Source organism: Micromys minutus (assembly GCF_963924665.1).
Source record: "Micromys minutus genome assembly, chromosome: 10".
Classification (NCBI taxonomy): Eukaryota; Metazoa; Chordata; class Mammalia; order Rodentia; family Muridae; genus Micromys; species Micromys minutus.
Window position 1 is genome coordinate 53,161,180 of NC_137979.1, and position 16,076 is coordinate 53,177,255.

General features: G+C 46.7%; 1 protein-coding gene across 1 annotated transcript in view; it reads right to left on the reverse strand.

Annotated features, from left to right (window-relative positions):
* The window catches only part of PITPNC1 (phosphatidylinositol transfer protein cytoplasmic 1), a 247,509-nt gene that overhangs the window by 43,864 nt on the left and 187,569 nt on the right, over nucleotides 1-16,076 (reverse strand). Inside the window, exon 6 of the mRNA XM_080923239.1 lies at nucleotides 458-553. Coding sequence (XP_080779365.1) covers nucleotides 458-553 — 96 coding nt within the window. The remainder of the gene's footprint in view (nucleotides 1-457; nucleotides 554-16,076) is intronic.

The window sequence follows — 16,076 nt, forward strand, 5'->3', positions numbered from 1 at the left end:
GAAACCCGGATGTCACGGGGGATGATGTTCGAGTTGGGAGGATAAGGAAACAGAGGGCGCCTCGGGGACTCTATTTTGAACTTGCATTAAAGAACCCAGAGAGAGATGTTTGGCAGTTAAGATCACTGATCCATCTTCCGGCGGATCTGGTTTCAATTCCCAGTAACCCTAGCCCAGCTCGCAATCACCCCTCTGGTGCCCTCTTTTGGCCTCTGTAGGCACTGCACGCATTTGGTGTACAGAAAACACACGCACACATTAAAAAAAAAAAAAAAAAAAAAAAAAAAAAAAAAAAAAAAATCAAAGAACCAGTGAAAAGCTGAGACTAACCCAAATGAACTTAAGAGTCACACGGAAGTGTCCGAGTAGGAAGTCCGATAGGAAGTGCGTTATCAATCACGTGGAAGGAATGATTGAACAAGCGAATGAACGAATTGCTCCAATTACGACTACTCACCTCAGACTCTTTGTAGTAGCGTTCTGGAATTTCATCACAAGCGATGTCGATGAAACACACTTCTCTCTCTAGGTCTTTGGCTTCACTGTCAAAAATCTGAAAGGACAGAGGAACACACCCAAGATTAGCAGATGAAATCTTGCTGAGGGCCGGGGGTTAGGACATCCATGCCTAGGGCAACAGGCACCGGACAGGGCACCTTCCCATGGCCCCAGACCCGCTGGTTTTGCCTGCCACGGAATGTGCGAGAACCATGACAGGCTCTCATTCCTCACTTAGGTTGTGTGGCATCGGAGGCAGGTGTAGGATCTGTCATCGCACGCTGAGGGGGAGATGAAGAAGTGGGGCTGTTTTTAGAAGTTCGAGAAAGAGGAAACAAATCTTTTCCAAAAAGCTCTTCCAAAAATTGAGAAGTGCCGGGTTTTTGGCAGCTCATCTGGGCAGAGGCTGGGAGGGTCTGGTGAGAGCTGAGGCAAAAAGCATAGACACACGGTCCAAGATTAGAGGGGAGACAGACGAGGGCCTTTTCGCTAATAAAAAAAAAAAGGTTATTGCATTTGTGTGTGTGTGTGTGTGTGTGTGTGTGCGCGCGCGCGCGCGCGCGCGCGCGCATGCGCGTCTATGTGGCGGTCAGAGGACGGGTTGCTTGAGTTGGCTCTTTCCAACATGTGGGTCCTGGGGATCTAACTCAAGTTGCCAGGTATGGCAACAGATGCCTTTACTTACTGAGCCATCTCGCCAGCCCTCGTGAATTTTTACACGTCTATTATTCACAAATAATTTACCTTCACCGCAGGAAACAGAGACAAGCAAAGAGAAACTAAACCACAAGCCCTTTCCTTTGCCAAAGATTAAATATTTTCTTCTCATTGTTTTCTCCCCCCCCCCCCTTTCTTTTTGAGACAGTGTCTTTCTACATAGCTTTGGCTGTCCCGGAACTCACTATGTGGACCAGGCTGGGCTTGAACCGTCTGCCTCTACTTCCCCCGTACTGAGACTGCAGACTTGCATCGGCACGCCTGGTCTTCTGAGGTACTTAAGTCTGAGCTCGGAGCTCATGTATGTTAAGTAAGCACCCTACCAGTGGAGCCACATCCCAACTCAAATGCATATTTTTTTTCATGATTACTTAATAGTGCGATTTCATTCGTATGTACATGGTGCAGCAAGGTTGGGTTCTTTAGGTCTAGAACATTTATTAGTCACTATACACACCCCATATTTTAGTCTTCTCTCTCTTTGCCTCTATCACCCTCTTAACTCCCCTCCCCATGCCCTGAATAAACTCTATTCTGTACTATACCATCCTGTGGCTGGTCCCTCAGGGAGAAGGGATTCCCAACATGGGGTCTCCCAGAGACATCCCCTTTGTGCTGCACCTCCATGGAGCACACTCCCCCCAACTCTCTTCATCTTTTCCCTAACATTGGTGCCCTATGTGAGGAGATTAGATTTCCTCGAGACCGGATATCTCTTTCAATTTTGGAAAACCAAGACGGCAGATGTCTACCAACACCGTGTTGATGCACCCTTGCCTCAGTGCCCAAGGGCTCTTCACCTCAGTCAGATGAGCATTTTTACCTTAGTGGTCATCCTGGAAACTCTCTACCAAGTCTGCTGTTTGCTCTCTCGTCTGTCTTCTCTTCCTTCCTCTATCCTGGTGTGTATGTGCAAGCACCATACATGACTGACTCCTGCAAGCCAGAGTTTCTCTTTCATTTGCTATCTAGTTTAGAAACAGGGCGTCTCACTGAATCTGGAGCTCAGTGGAGCTTAAGCTAGACAGGATGGCCAGTGAGATGCTGGGACCATCTTGTCTCTCAGCACTTCATGCCACCACACACAGCTTCTTATGTTGGTACTGGGGAACCACCTCCTCTGTCCCCCAAATGCCTACTCTTCTAATATGTTCTAAATTCTAAAGTTAGGAGTCCTACTGACAAACGTCTTCAGACTGGTCAGGGATGATGAACCTCTGGCCTGCCCTGAAATGTCTGTAGCACATTCCTCAAAGGCACAGAAAGCTTGGCTTTTAGATGAACCCAGGTTCCTCCCTCGGCCGGTTTCAGTCCAGTGCTTCCGGGCTCTCCCACTGCCTGGGATAGACAGGCGGATTGTCTGGAAATGAAACAGACAGTGGGCGACCCATTGGAGTCTGTGTGGAGAAGTCAGTTGTGAAATGTGGGACTGTGGGAGTCAGAGCCTCAGTCTCTGTGTAAGTCAAGTGTAAGCCAAGATGAGAAGGAGAAGCAGGAGATGAGGCTTTCCAGACAGTAAATTACTAAAGAAACATTGTAATTCATTGGTCTAACCTATGGGACTTAAAGGAAGGGGAATAGGCAGGTGTTAGGAGGGCTGTCAGCAAGCTGTGTGGCTTTAACTCATGTAATGAGCTATATGTGTGTGTGTGTGTGTGTGTGTGTGTGTGTATCTGTGGGGTGAGTGGAGGGAGGAAAAGAGGGAGAGAGCATGCGCCAGAGATTAATCAGGTGTCTTCTGTCCTTACCAACTTTCCTACTGTCTTTTAAAGACTAATTAATTATTAGGTATGTGTAGGTTATGAGGGTTGGCATATGCTGTGGAGGATGTCAGGTGTCCGGCTGTCACTCTCTCTCTGGCTCACTCCCTTGACACTGGGCTCTCTCGTGGTCATATGATCATGACGAGATCTCAGGATCTCTTGATCCGGAGCAAGGCTGGTGGCCTACAATCTCTGGTGATCCTCCTGTCTCGACACCCCGCACACAGGAACACATACGTGACTATGCTTCCATAGTTACTTGGATGCTGGGATTTGAACTAAGGCCCTCGTGTTCGAATAGCAGGCGCTTTTACCTGCTGAGCTCCTCCTTAGACTCCCCCCTAACTTCATCCTTTGAGACAAGGTTTCTCACTGAACCTGGATCTTATCCATTTAACTATTGACTGACGGGTGGGCTCCAGAGACCCTCTCTTCTCTGCCACGGCACCCAAATACTGGGATTATGAATGTATGCCATTACACCTGGTTTCTATGGGGGTGCTGGGGATGTAGAGGCGCGTCTTCCTGCTTGTGTGGCAAGAACTTTACTGACTTTACCATTTCCCCAACTGTAATTAGAACATTAAAAAAAAATCACTCACATTGCATTACTGCTTCTCTTTTAGGATAGGACCCTATGAGCATTTCCCCTCTTGGACCCTGCCAATAGGGGGCGCTATAGAGATGCTTCTGGGGAAGGGGTTGGTCTCTTTCAGGCTTGGATTCTGGAGGGTGTGTGTACAGTCTGTGGGAAAGGATGTTGTTCTGCCTTGCTGCGTGCCTGCTGGGCAGTTACTCAGTGACCTTACAGTCCTGGCAGCCAGCCCAGGAACCACTTCGCCCCGGCCCTCCTGATGGAGGCACCGTGCGCATTTTAGCCTTGCACTGGTGGTGTGTGCCAACTCCCTTGGCACACCTGGCATCTAACCTCACCTTGCCTGTGTTCCAGAAGACTTTCAGTTCAGTGACTGGCACCCCGCTGTGGTTTAGGGAGCCTAAGGAACTCCTTTGCCATCCTGGGGGTGCCAGCCACACCTTTCCCAGAGACGTGAGCATCCGACACCTTAGCCACAGAGAAAATTCCCTTTTAAAGTTCGTTCTTCCTTGGGCATTCTGTTTCAGCTCTGCAGTAACCTCTGTGTTCTGGCCCCATCTTGGGAGTTGCTTCTATCAGACATTAATAACTCCTGATACATTCCTTCTGTTCAAATAACTGTGATCTCTGCCTTCTGCTTGGGCCCCAGCCGATACTCATTGCAGGCAGTGCTGGGCCTGGCTTGGAGAGATACGGGAACGGTGAGCGCTGGATTCCTGCCCCGGAAAAGTTACCGTTTCCGAAATAAAAGGCAGAATAAAGAACATGCCATAGAACAAAGAACGTGCGATAGAAGAAGGCAATAAACACACTGTAAACCTAGGGAGAGGAGGCATGAATAAAACTCCATTATATACTCCCGATTTTCAGATGAGGAAAATTGAGGTTCACAACTGTAAGGTAATACAGTCAGTCAGCAACAAAGTTCAGAGTGGGGGGCATGGCTCTCAGCTCTCCAACTAGGCTCCCCATGACGGAAGAGTCCTTTTTTCATAGCTCTCTGAGACGACCATCATCAGCCCAAAGTACTTCCTGCTTCCTTCTAGGAAGGTGAGCCTGGAGTCTGACTACTCATTAAATGTGTGTTCTGGCCACCACTGAGCAGGCCCGTAAGGCTTGGAGTTCCCTAATCCCTGGCTCGGGAGCTCAGGTATTCTATTAGGAGCAAACTTTGTACAATCTCTGGTCTCTTTTGATAACAAGATGCTCCATTTGTACCAAAGGCCCTGAAACACCGAGCATGCGGAAGTCTGCAAGACTTTGGCTCTGCAGCCAATACTTCTGGGTAATTTTCTAGTGTCTGAACTCAGGACAACATTTTCAGGTGTGAGAGCCAGTGTTTCCAAGGACCAGTGTTCGAGGTTTTAGGAGAAGCCCTGATGTACTCAGTGGGTCTAAAGAACGAGTCAGAGAACAGATAAGGAAGATAACTACCCAGTGCTGACCTCTGACCTCCACGCGCATGTGCCAGATGTTTTTGAACACCTGCACGTGCGTGTCTGTACACACATCAACATGTACATACGCATATACACACATGCACATATACACATTTTAGGGACTGTACACTTTGTCTTAAAGTAAGACACAAATTAAGCTGAAAAAATATATAAAGATTCTCAACAAGATAATGGCAAGAGAAGAAAACTAGAAATTGGGGGGAAGGGCTGGAGAGATGGCTCAGTGGTTAGAGCACTGCCTGTTCTTCCAGAGGTCCTGAGTTCAAATCCCAGGAACCACATGGTGGCTCACAACCTTCTGCAATGAGATCTGATGCCCTCTTCTGGTGTGTCTGAAGACACCTACAGTGTACTCAAATACATAAAAAAAAAAAAAAAAAAAAAAAAAACTTTAAAAAAAAAAAAAGAAAGAAATTGGGTGTAAGCAGGTTTGCATATTTCATTGTGGGATAATAGCCAAGAGAGTGAGGGTGGATCTGTGTGATCAGCTTCTTTCTGTCTCACAGTCCGGACTGAGGAGCGTGCTCTGGCTTCCTTTCCATTGCTGAATGTCTGTAAACAGAATGTGCTGTGTTCCCAGCAGTCTGTATTTCTCCTGGAAAAAGATCATCTTCCTCGATTTTTATATTTTCTTGTTTCATTTCCAAATTTTATGGTTTTTTTTTTTTTTTTTTTTTTTTTTTTTGGAATGGGGTTTATAGCCTATTGGAAATGGTGCAGAAATCCAGATGCATGTATGCTGGGTTCCAGTCTTGGTCTTAGCAACTTCTGTGGTTTAAGGTCGAAACTCGGGCTGTGTGTGTGTGTGTGTGTGTGTCTGTATGTAGGGTGTAAGGCATACCTTTATGTTAGCATGCATGAGACAGGAAGCTTTTTCCTAATCTTAGATGGGAACTCTTTGTACTGCCATGCAATCTCTCTGTAAACATAAAAGTATTCTAAAAAAATAAATTGTATTATTATTTTTTTTTAAATTGAGGTATAAGTTAAAAAAGGGGGGGCAGCTATTCTTTAATACCAAACCTCAAAGAAGATGCTTCAGCTCCTCACATAAACGGCACAGTGTCCACCTAAACCTACATCTTTTCACCAAATAAATCATTCCCACGTGCTATTCGTCTGTTTGGATTTTTCCTGTAGTATTTTGAGGCGATGTGGGGAGGCGGGACAGAGATGGCTGATGGGTAGGGATTTTGAGAAAAATCTACCAGTCATCTCATTTTATGCTTCAGATACAATTGAAAGGACAAAGAGACCCAGCCAAGCCACTTTCTCTTCTACTAGATTTTCAGCATCTGGGATGTGATTAATCAAGACATACCGAGAAAGGGCAGCGAGGAGGGACGCTGAAAGCAGAAGGCTGTTTTACTGCCGCCTTTTCCCTCCTGTCCTCGCCTTATTCCTGTCACCGGGATAAAATATCCTGATGATAAGCAACTTCAGGGAGAGAGGGGTTTATTTTAGCTCATAATTCCAATTTACAGTCCATCTCTGCAATTTATAACCCGCTACCGTGGAGAAGTCATGGTGTCAGGAGCCCGAGGCAGCTCGTTAGATCACGTCCGCGGTCGGGCAGCGGGAACGCATGCGTGCTTCGTGCTCAGCTAACCCTCACTGCTTTGCATAATCCAGGGCCCCGAGTCAGGACATGGCCCTGCCCACTTTCAGGCTAGGTCTTTCCACATGAGTAAAGACCATCACGATAATCCCCCACAGACCTGCTCACAGGTCAGTCTGATCTGGACACTTCTTCAGTAGGTTGGTAAAGGTTTATTTATACCCTACTATGTGTGTTCCACGGTGGGCCTCTCAGAGGCAGAAGATAAGGTCTTAGGGGACTTGGCATTTTGCGAAGACTTGATTTAAAACAAGACTCAGCCAAACAACACGCCGACCGGAGCACGTGATCCATACGCCATCAAACTGCAGTTAATGCCAAACCTCAAAGATGTCCCAGCTCTTCACATAAAGGACACGACAGCTTCATAAATCTACGTCTTTTCACGAAATGAATCACTACTACATTCTTTTCGTTTGTTTTTGTTCTCGCTTTTTCAAGACAAGGTTTCTCCGTGTAGCCCTGATTGTCCTGGAACTTACTTTGGAGACCGGGCTGGCCTTGAATTCAGAGAGGTCTGCCTTGGCTTCCCAGATTCTGGGATTTAAGGTGTGTACCACCACCCAGAAATTCCTACTCTTTGTAATACCTAATACAATCTATTTTTACAGCTTTTACAACATTAGTTTGTTTAAGAATTAATATGTAAATTAGTACACGTGCCCAGATACGCACATGACAGTTAGAGGACAAGTTGGGTGTGGGGTTAGTGCTTGCCTTCCATCTATCTATCATCTATCTATCTATCTATCTATCTATCTGTCTGTCTGTCTGTCTGTCTGTCTGGTCACCTCCTCCCACAATCCTCCCCCCATCCCCTTCCCCTTCTCTGAGCAGGAGGAGGCTCCCTGGGTATCCCCCAACCCTAGCACATCAAGTTTCTTTAGGGATAGGAACATCCTCTCCCACTGAGGCCAGGCAAGGTAACCCAGCTAGAACATATCCCACGACAGGCAGTCGCTTTTGGGATTGGCCCATTCCCACTGTTCGGGCCCCACATGAAAACCAAGCTGCACATCTGCTACCTATATTCGGGGAGGCCTAGGTCCAGCCCGTGTATGCTCCTTTGTTGGTGGTTCAGACACTGAGAACCCCAAGGTTTGGAGTTACTACCCCCTTGGGGCTGCAATCCTTCCCCTTATTCTTCCATAAGAGTCCCCAGGCTCCATCCACTGTTCGGCTGTGGGTGTCTGCATCTGTCTGAGTCAGCTGCTGGGTGGAGCCTCTCAGAGGACAGCCATGCTGGAGTCCTGTCTGTAAGCATCCCTGAGTATCATCAGTAGTGTCAGGGATTGGTGCCCGCCTATGAGTCTTACCACTACCCCTCCCCCTTTTAAAAAAACGATGTTTCTGTGTTGTGTCTATTCGAGTGTATGTGAGAGCTACTGAGGTCAGAAGGGGGCTTCACATGACCGAGAGCTAGAGTTACAGGTGGCCTATCAAACGATTTTGCGACAGGAGGAAAAGAAGAAGCCTATCCCACAGTAAGCATGGCGTAGCCTCGAGACTCCAGGGTCTAAGGTGGGGTGCCTAGAGATCTGATGGCTGGCGCTGGCAGCCCCGGCAGCAGAAATAGCCCCAGACTCACTCTGGAACCGACCTTGGTCTTGGAGCAGAACCAGAGCCCCATCTGGCAGTGCCGTGGGAGGCGAGCTGCTTTTATTTAATCCTCATCAAATGTTCCACTCGCCCCGGGCTTTAGGGGTATTAAGGCTGGGTGGATTGACTGGAATGCCGGGTAAACGGCAGCATCTCTCTGGAGAGGGCTCTGGTGGACAAGATCATTAGGTCTCCGGTCAGGCAAAAGGGAAGAGTTTTCCAATGCTAGCAAAGAGGGGTAAAGCAACCTGAAGGCCAGGGGTTCAATCCCCCTCCTCCCTGACCCCATCCCCCATGCTCTGAGGAAAGTGACGAACCTACAAGGTCCTGACAGGCCGGATGTCTCTGCTGTCCTTACGCTGTGCTTGGCTTCAGGGACAGCTCCACTCCCTTTCATGGCAATAGGTTTGAGGGACCTTCCTATTTCTGCGGTTGTTGTTTTTCTAAATGCATGGCCTCATGGGACCCAGGCTGGCTTTAGGATTACTATGCATGTGGTTGAGGGTAACCTTGAACTCCTGATCCTCCCAAGAGCTGCCACTGCAAGTTCGCACCATGATGCCTGGTTTGTGTAGGGACGGGGATAGAACTCAGCCCAGAGCATGTGTCTAGACATGTGTGCCCAGCCCTTTGTTAATTTTTAAATGTCTAATACTCCGTTTTTCTCTTCAAATCATATGTCTTTTTACCTTTACTAACTTTTACCTTATTCATTAAAAATGTTTACAATATATTACTTACAAATTTATAGTATTACCTATATATGTGTAAACCCAGGGCCTTTTGCATGCTATGAAAATGTTTCACTACTGGGCTCACACCCAGTGTGATTTTTCTAAAAAGGATAATAATTTTAACTGAAAATTTATGAAGCCCAGCATAGCATTTTAATATATGTATACAATGTGTAATCACATTTGGGAAGTGACCTAATCATTGTCTTAAATATTTATCATTCCACTGTGCTGCAAACATTAGAAACCCAATATATTGTTGTCAACACTAATGGTGCAATAAAACGTAAGAAAAATCTTTCTTGTCTTATTCACTTAAGGTTTGTTTTTTGGGGTGAACTGAGGGACCAAACCCAGGGTGTTACAAAGTCTGCTAAATACAAACCCTTGCAGCCTGGTGCCACAGGAGGGAGAGGGGACTAGACTATACTTCTAGGATGCCACAGCTACGTGATCAGGGAAGGAGGAGAAGTGTGGGGATGGAGGAACCATCTAATTAGTGCTGGTGAACACTCGGAACCAGGCCTGCTGAGGGCGAGGGTTTCTGGGAAAGGATCTGCTGCGTTAGGAGGTAGAGACAGAAGGGAATACAGCAATCTCCTACTCCCGTGGGGCAGGAGTCCTTGGTGGGGAGATATAGCACACGGCAGACAGGCAATGTCAAGTAGAACAAGATGGTTGTCCTCTACATGGCCTACTGGCAGGGTTCCCAACAGGGATGCTGAGCCTGGAGCAAGGACTCCAATGACTGGGGAGGGGCCTGGGAAGCCAAGAAGCAATAGAAAAGAACTCTCACATCTTAGACCACCCACCAGAGGAAGCAGACTCAACAAAGTAAGGAAGCTGGCCTGATACACACACACACATACACACACACGTGTGTGTGTGTGTATGTATTTATATCTTTACTTAATTTTATTTCATGTGCCAGATCCCTTAGAACTTGAGTCATGGTTTCGAGCTGCCATGTGGGTGCTGTGGATTGAACTCTGGTCCTTCAGAGGAACAGCCAGTGATCTCAAACACTCTGATCCATCTCTCTAGCCCCTGGCTTGATTCTGATATTAGTCATTGAAGAACCATTTTCTGTATCATTTCTAACTATCTGCCAAGAGCAATTTCGAGACTGAGCTTAGGAGAAATTTGGCATCGGAGTCGCTGATGGAATCTAAAATGTTGTACATACCTGTCACCGAAAGACACCATAGTCCTTATTTCCTTCCCTGCTCCAAGACAGAATCCTCTTAACAGTTTAGGCTGGGCCTAAATGCATGATCCTCCTGATATTGCCTCTTTTTTTTTTTTTTTTTTTTAAGATTTATTTATAAGAGTACACTGTAGCTGTCTTCAGACACACCAGAAGAGGGCATCAAATCCCATTACAGATGGTTGTGAGCCACCATGTGGTTGCTGGGAATTGAACTCAGGACCTCTGGAAGAGCAGTCAGTGCTCTTAACCACTGAGCCATCTCTCCAGCCCCTGATAGTACTTCTTAAGTATGGGGATTATAGGTGTGCTGCCACAGCTGAGGCATTCTCAACTTGAGTACAAGAAAACACACAGTGGAGTCTGGAATTGTTAAGACTGACCCCTTCCTGGGAGAAACCACACCCCTTCTAGAGCTGTTCCATTCCTTTATTGATCTCTCTCTCCCTCCCTCCCTCCCTCCCTCCCTCCCTCCCTCCCTCCCTCCCTCCCTCTCTCTCTCTCTCTCTCTCTCTCTCTCTCTCTCATCCTAAAGTATATAATATCTTAGCTCTTCTGTTTGTTGAATACAGACCAATGAAAATTTAGAAATTGGCTAGTGTACAAGAGGGCCTGAGTTCTGCCTCTATAAACCAGGCGCCACGGTCCAAGCCTAAGATCCCAGCACTGGGCACTGCAGTCAGGAAGGTGGGAAGATCATTCTCTGCTACTTCAAGAGTTTGAGGCCAGCATGGGTAACATGATATTTTATCTCAAACAAAAGAAGAAAAAGACAGATAAAATCAAACCAAACAACCAACCCCCCCCCCAAAAAAAACCTAGGCAAACAACAACATACCATTGTCCAGAAGATCCACCTTGTTGCTTATAAACACAAATGACAGCCCTGCACTTTTAGTAGACCACAGCAGTCTTTGTTTTGTTTTTTTTTTTGTTCCAGATAACCATTTTAAATATTTATTTTTAATAATTTTAAAAGTCACACACAGATGTGTCTGTGTGTGGGTCTGTGCATGTGAGGCAAATGCCCTTGGAGGTAAGATGAGGGCAGCCTGACATTGGTAATGGGAATCAAACGGGTCTTCTGAATTATAAGCTACTGAGTCATCTCTCCAGCCCCCAGTTTTACAGTGGTATTTTTCCAGGCTTGGGGTGTACATGTATTTTAAGCATGCATAGATGGGGGTCTTGTCATCTCCACAACAGTTAAAATGGAGAACCAACCCATCACCCTCAGGCAGATTCAGAGCATGTTCTCCATCCACTCCAGCTCTGAAAACCATAGACATCCTGTTGTTTGGGCTCTGTAAGAGTCTCCGACAGAAACTTGGTACCATGTTTGCCTACCTCTGGTAAGAACCTCATGTGTGGCTCCTAGAACTTCATAGAAGACAGAAGCCTCAGACATGAAACGGAAACTCAGAGAATGTAATGTTGGGCATAGACTTAGCACAGCCTCCTCCTGACCCCTCCTGTTGTCCAGGCTCTCAAAAATTTGTGCCTTTCTAATGTTAAACTGTTTCCCACCATGCGGGTGATGTTTATCCATTTCTCTGACTAGACAGGGTTGTGGACTGAAAGTATCCATGGATGGGTTTTTGCTTGAACACCAGTTTCCACGCAAGGCAGAAAACCAGGAGTGGGCTCCCTGAGTTGTGTGGTGTTTGGTTTTTCTTCCTTCCACACAGGTATCATTGCTCCTACAGAAGAGGGAATATTGCCCCCTAAGCTCAAGAAAGACCTTATTCGAAACCAGGGACATTGAACATGTAATTAGTTAAAGATCTTATGATGAAACTCCAGGTAGAGAATGGTCCCTGCATCGGATGCCGAGCATCCTTATGAGAAGGGGAAGGGGTGCAGATACAATGACGGTAATGAGCGGTTGGTGTGGGGGAAAACACCATATATAGAAAGACAGAGATGGAGACTCGAGGGACAGGGACAGAAGCCGATTAGATGCTGAAAGAGGCAAAGAAAGATGCTTGAGAGGGTCTTTGGAGGACCATGGTCCCATGGACTCCTTGAGTTCAACCTCTGACCTCCAGTACAGTAAGGTCAGAACACTCTATTGTGTTCTGCTTCCTAACTGGAGCCATTTGTATGGTAGTGTAGGAAACTCCCCCGGTCTTCTACACACAAGATCCTTTCCTTCATCATCCATGGCCACAATGATGCTCACCACCCTAGGCTTTGTTTTCAGTGACCAAATGTGACAATCTGAGAGGCCCCAAGGTACACAGGTACTTTCCATTCCCTAACTACCCCAAAGGTTACAAAATGGAAGGGCACGGATAACTCAGGGCCATGAACTCTGAGGTTGGTGAGGTTCAACACAAAGGTCACCAGTGAAACCTGGGTAGAACGGGGACAAAAAGATCAAATAGCAAAGGACACTAGGCGGGGATAGGATAAAGAGGATTGTGGGGTAGACACAATTGTGGAGAATTCATGGCCTCCTTGCCGTTGAGGGAAGTGACACTTGGAATCCAGGGTTTAAGTCTAAAAGGGACTTGTGCAAAATAGGAGGAGGGCAGTTAACTATTTCAAGGTGAGCCTCAGGGTCGCCCACCGCACCCCAGGGGACCTGGGGAATCTTGAGGCTCCTGTGAGTGATGGAGGCTATGTGGTGAAGAAACAATCCAGTGACCAATGTGGAATAGACTGTTTTGGGGGATGGGGAGTGGGAGTGGGGGGGGGTGTAGCAGGTGCTCCAGGCCATGACAACTAATTAAGGGTGAGGCAGAGACATTCAGTACAGCCATAGAGCAAGGTCATAAATGCTACAGCTGGATTCATTACCTAAAAAGGCTTAAAAAAAAAAAAAAATAAAAGCTTGTAAGTTTAAGTTCCAAGGGTGGTTGTAACAAGGTTCCATTCAGAACTTGTTTTAATTTTGATGCAGATGGCAGCCTAGGAGCAAAGCCTCTCCCTGGGTGGGCCACAGCCTCCTTTGGATACAGAGGAGCCCAGGAGAGGGCCCCCCACACCTCCAGCGGGCAGGTGTGGATATTGGCGCAGGGACTGCTGTATGGTTTCCCTGCAGTAAGATCAATAATGGGTCCAAAAATAAATCTCAGAAGCTGAGCTTAAAATAGCTCCAATTTCTCTCAGTTCTTTCTTATTTCAGTTCACAAGGTGGTCTCTGGGAGCGAGAACGGCTGGTTTTCTCTCAAGTTGACAAATTGATATGGAACTGGAAACTGCCGGCAGACCCATATTTGCCTGGCTTTCACCAGCCTCCCCGTTCGGTGTCTGTCTCCTGGAGGTCACTTTGGTTTCCTGGATCCCTCAACGTTGCTCCCCCCCCCTTTTTTTTTAAGCCCACACAATGAGTGCTTTGCACAGAGGCAGAGTTTCCCATACAGAATAGTTAAGGTATGGGCTTTTTGACTAACTCAGCTCCTAGGGAAGAGAATAAAATACACAGGGGACAGAGGGCTTGCTGGGACCTGACTGGGGTCACCATGTAAGAGTGTGCAAAGGGATGAGGCTTGCAGCCTGGCTCGCTGGAGGCTGGAGAGTTTCCCTTCTGCTGCCCACCGAATGAACATCGCTGAGGTGCTTCAGGGTCCGTGTCTCCAGCGCATTCCTACCGAGTCTCTCTGGGCAAAACAATGCATCAGGCACCAGCCCCAAACCATTTAAGAATCATAAGAGATTGCATCTACTGCCAGAGGGGGGAAAAACGAGGGACAAACATTTTTCTGGTAGTTTGTGTTTTGTTTGATTTTTTTCCCCCTTCTGTGTGAACTGGTTGTAAACTCCCTGAGAGACAAGAGACAAAGTCAGGAACCACGCAAAGAACTCTGGCAGAGCTCCATTTGTCCCCACTGGAAACAGCTGTAGAAGCCTCTAGAAGGAGCTATCCAACCAAGACATGGGGGAAGATAAGCTTGGCCCAGCATGTGGTAGGGACATTGGTGTCTGGGGTTCTGGCCAAGGGCTGATGTGGTGATTCTGAAGGCTGGATCTGTTCATGTTGCTTTTCCTCAGTGGGGAGGCACCGCCTGCTGCCTCAGCCTGCTCTTCAGTCACTATGGTGAATCGGCTTTGGATTGAATGCCATCTTTAAGTAATGGTCCCACCCTGCTTCTTTTTCTAGTTGACTAGAACAGTTTTTTATAAGAATAAGCAGTGTTCTCTTCTCCCCCCCCCCCACTTTCTTCCTCCCCCTCTCCCTTCTTCCCTCTCCCTTCCTGATGCTGGGATGAAACTTGGGGTCCCCTAAATGTTAGTCAAGTGTTCCACCATTGAGTCTAATTCCATGATAATTCTGCATGTTCATGTTACTATGGTGAACATCTGTAAAAACATTAATGATTGATTGCTAATGACACAGTAAGCCTTTCGGATATCTCAGACACTTTTCCTGAGGCCCAGATGTATGTCACATGACCATGCCCATCTCTGGTTGAGCTGAAGTGAACATATTTAGACCTACATTCACCATGTCCCTTACCCCAAACCCTCTGACTCTTAAGATTTAACCCTGGGTCTCTTTGTGGTCTTTTAATCATCCAAGGTGGGAACCTGGGTGTTATCTCACGATCTCATACTCCTCTTTCTCCCAGCATGCTAGGCAATAAACTATGTATCCCATAGCATCTATACCTCACCATCCATCTTCATGACAGGCTCTCCACTCTCTGATATGGACAGCAATGGGCCTTCTCTTTCTGATACTCATGCTTACCTATCCATCCATCCATCCATCATCCATCCATCCATCCATCCATCCATCCATCCATCCATCCATTCATACACCCTTCCATCCATCTATCCACCCACCCACCCACCCCCTATACACCTGCCCATGAATTTTCTTCCCAATACTCTAAGCCAGTTTCTTCAGTCCCCCTGGAATATATCTATTTATGTAGAAAGATCAGAGTCCAGGAGTGAGAGTATCTGGTTCTAATTCTCAACCTATGACTTAGAAGACAGGGGACTCTGGGAAGTCCTTCTGGCCATTCCAGCATCTGGAAGTATTCTCTAAGCTGTCAAGACCAGTGGAGAGACAGGTGTGAAGGAGCTTTGCAGAGCTACCAACAAGACCTAAGATTACAGACCCAGAGTGCCTGTCTCCTTTCATCAAATCGCTTGTCCTCCTCCCTCTGCCCAGGCCCCCCTTGCTTCTCAGGTTCTCTCACCTCCTCCCTATGCTGTGATCTCTGTTTTAGCCTCTGTGTTCTGGCTCCTGCTCCTCCTTTGCCCTGAGGCCTCTCCCACTTCAGATCTGCCTGGCATCTCTTAAGATCACATAAGACATTTTAGTAAAAGAGCAATATGTAATCCCAGATTCATTTGGGGGTGACAGTTGGTTATAAATTGAATTCTTGGGCTTTCATAGGCACTCACCTCTAGCTGATGGAATTGCCAAGGGGACATTGCCTCTGCTTGGTGGTTTGTCTTGGCTGATATAACTTTTGTCACATATCATTAACACACCAAGAGAGGTTGAAAAAGTATCTGTTGATTCTTAAGTTTTGGAATAAGGTCAGATGTAGCAAGAAGTAACAGTTTTGTTGCGATCCTTAATTTTATTTTCATTTAAAAAATTTTTTAAAAAGTTTTCTTTTTGGTTATGTGTATCTCTATTTGTGGGCACATGAATACAGTGCCTACAATGGCCAGTAGAGGGCATCAGATGCCCTGGAACTGGAATTACAAGTAGTTGTAAGACACCGGATGTGGGTGCTAGAAACCAAACCTGAGCCCTCTAGCAGAGTGGTAAAGATTCTTAACTGATGAGTGGCTTCTCCAAGCCTTCCTGAGCTTATTCTTTTTTCAAAAAACGGCACTGCAGATCCGGCCTCACACATCCTGGTCAACCTCACACGATCACTAAGTCACAGCCGAAGTTTGCCTGTTATGTCTTCTAA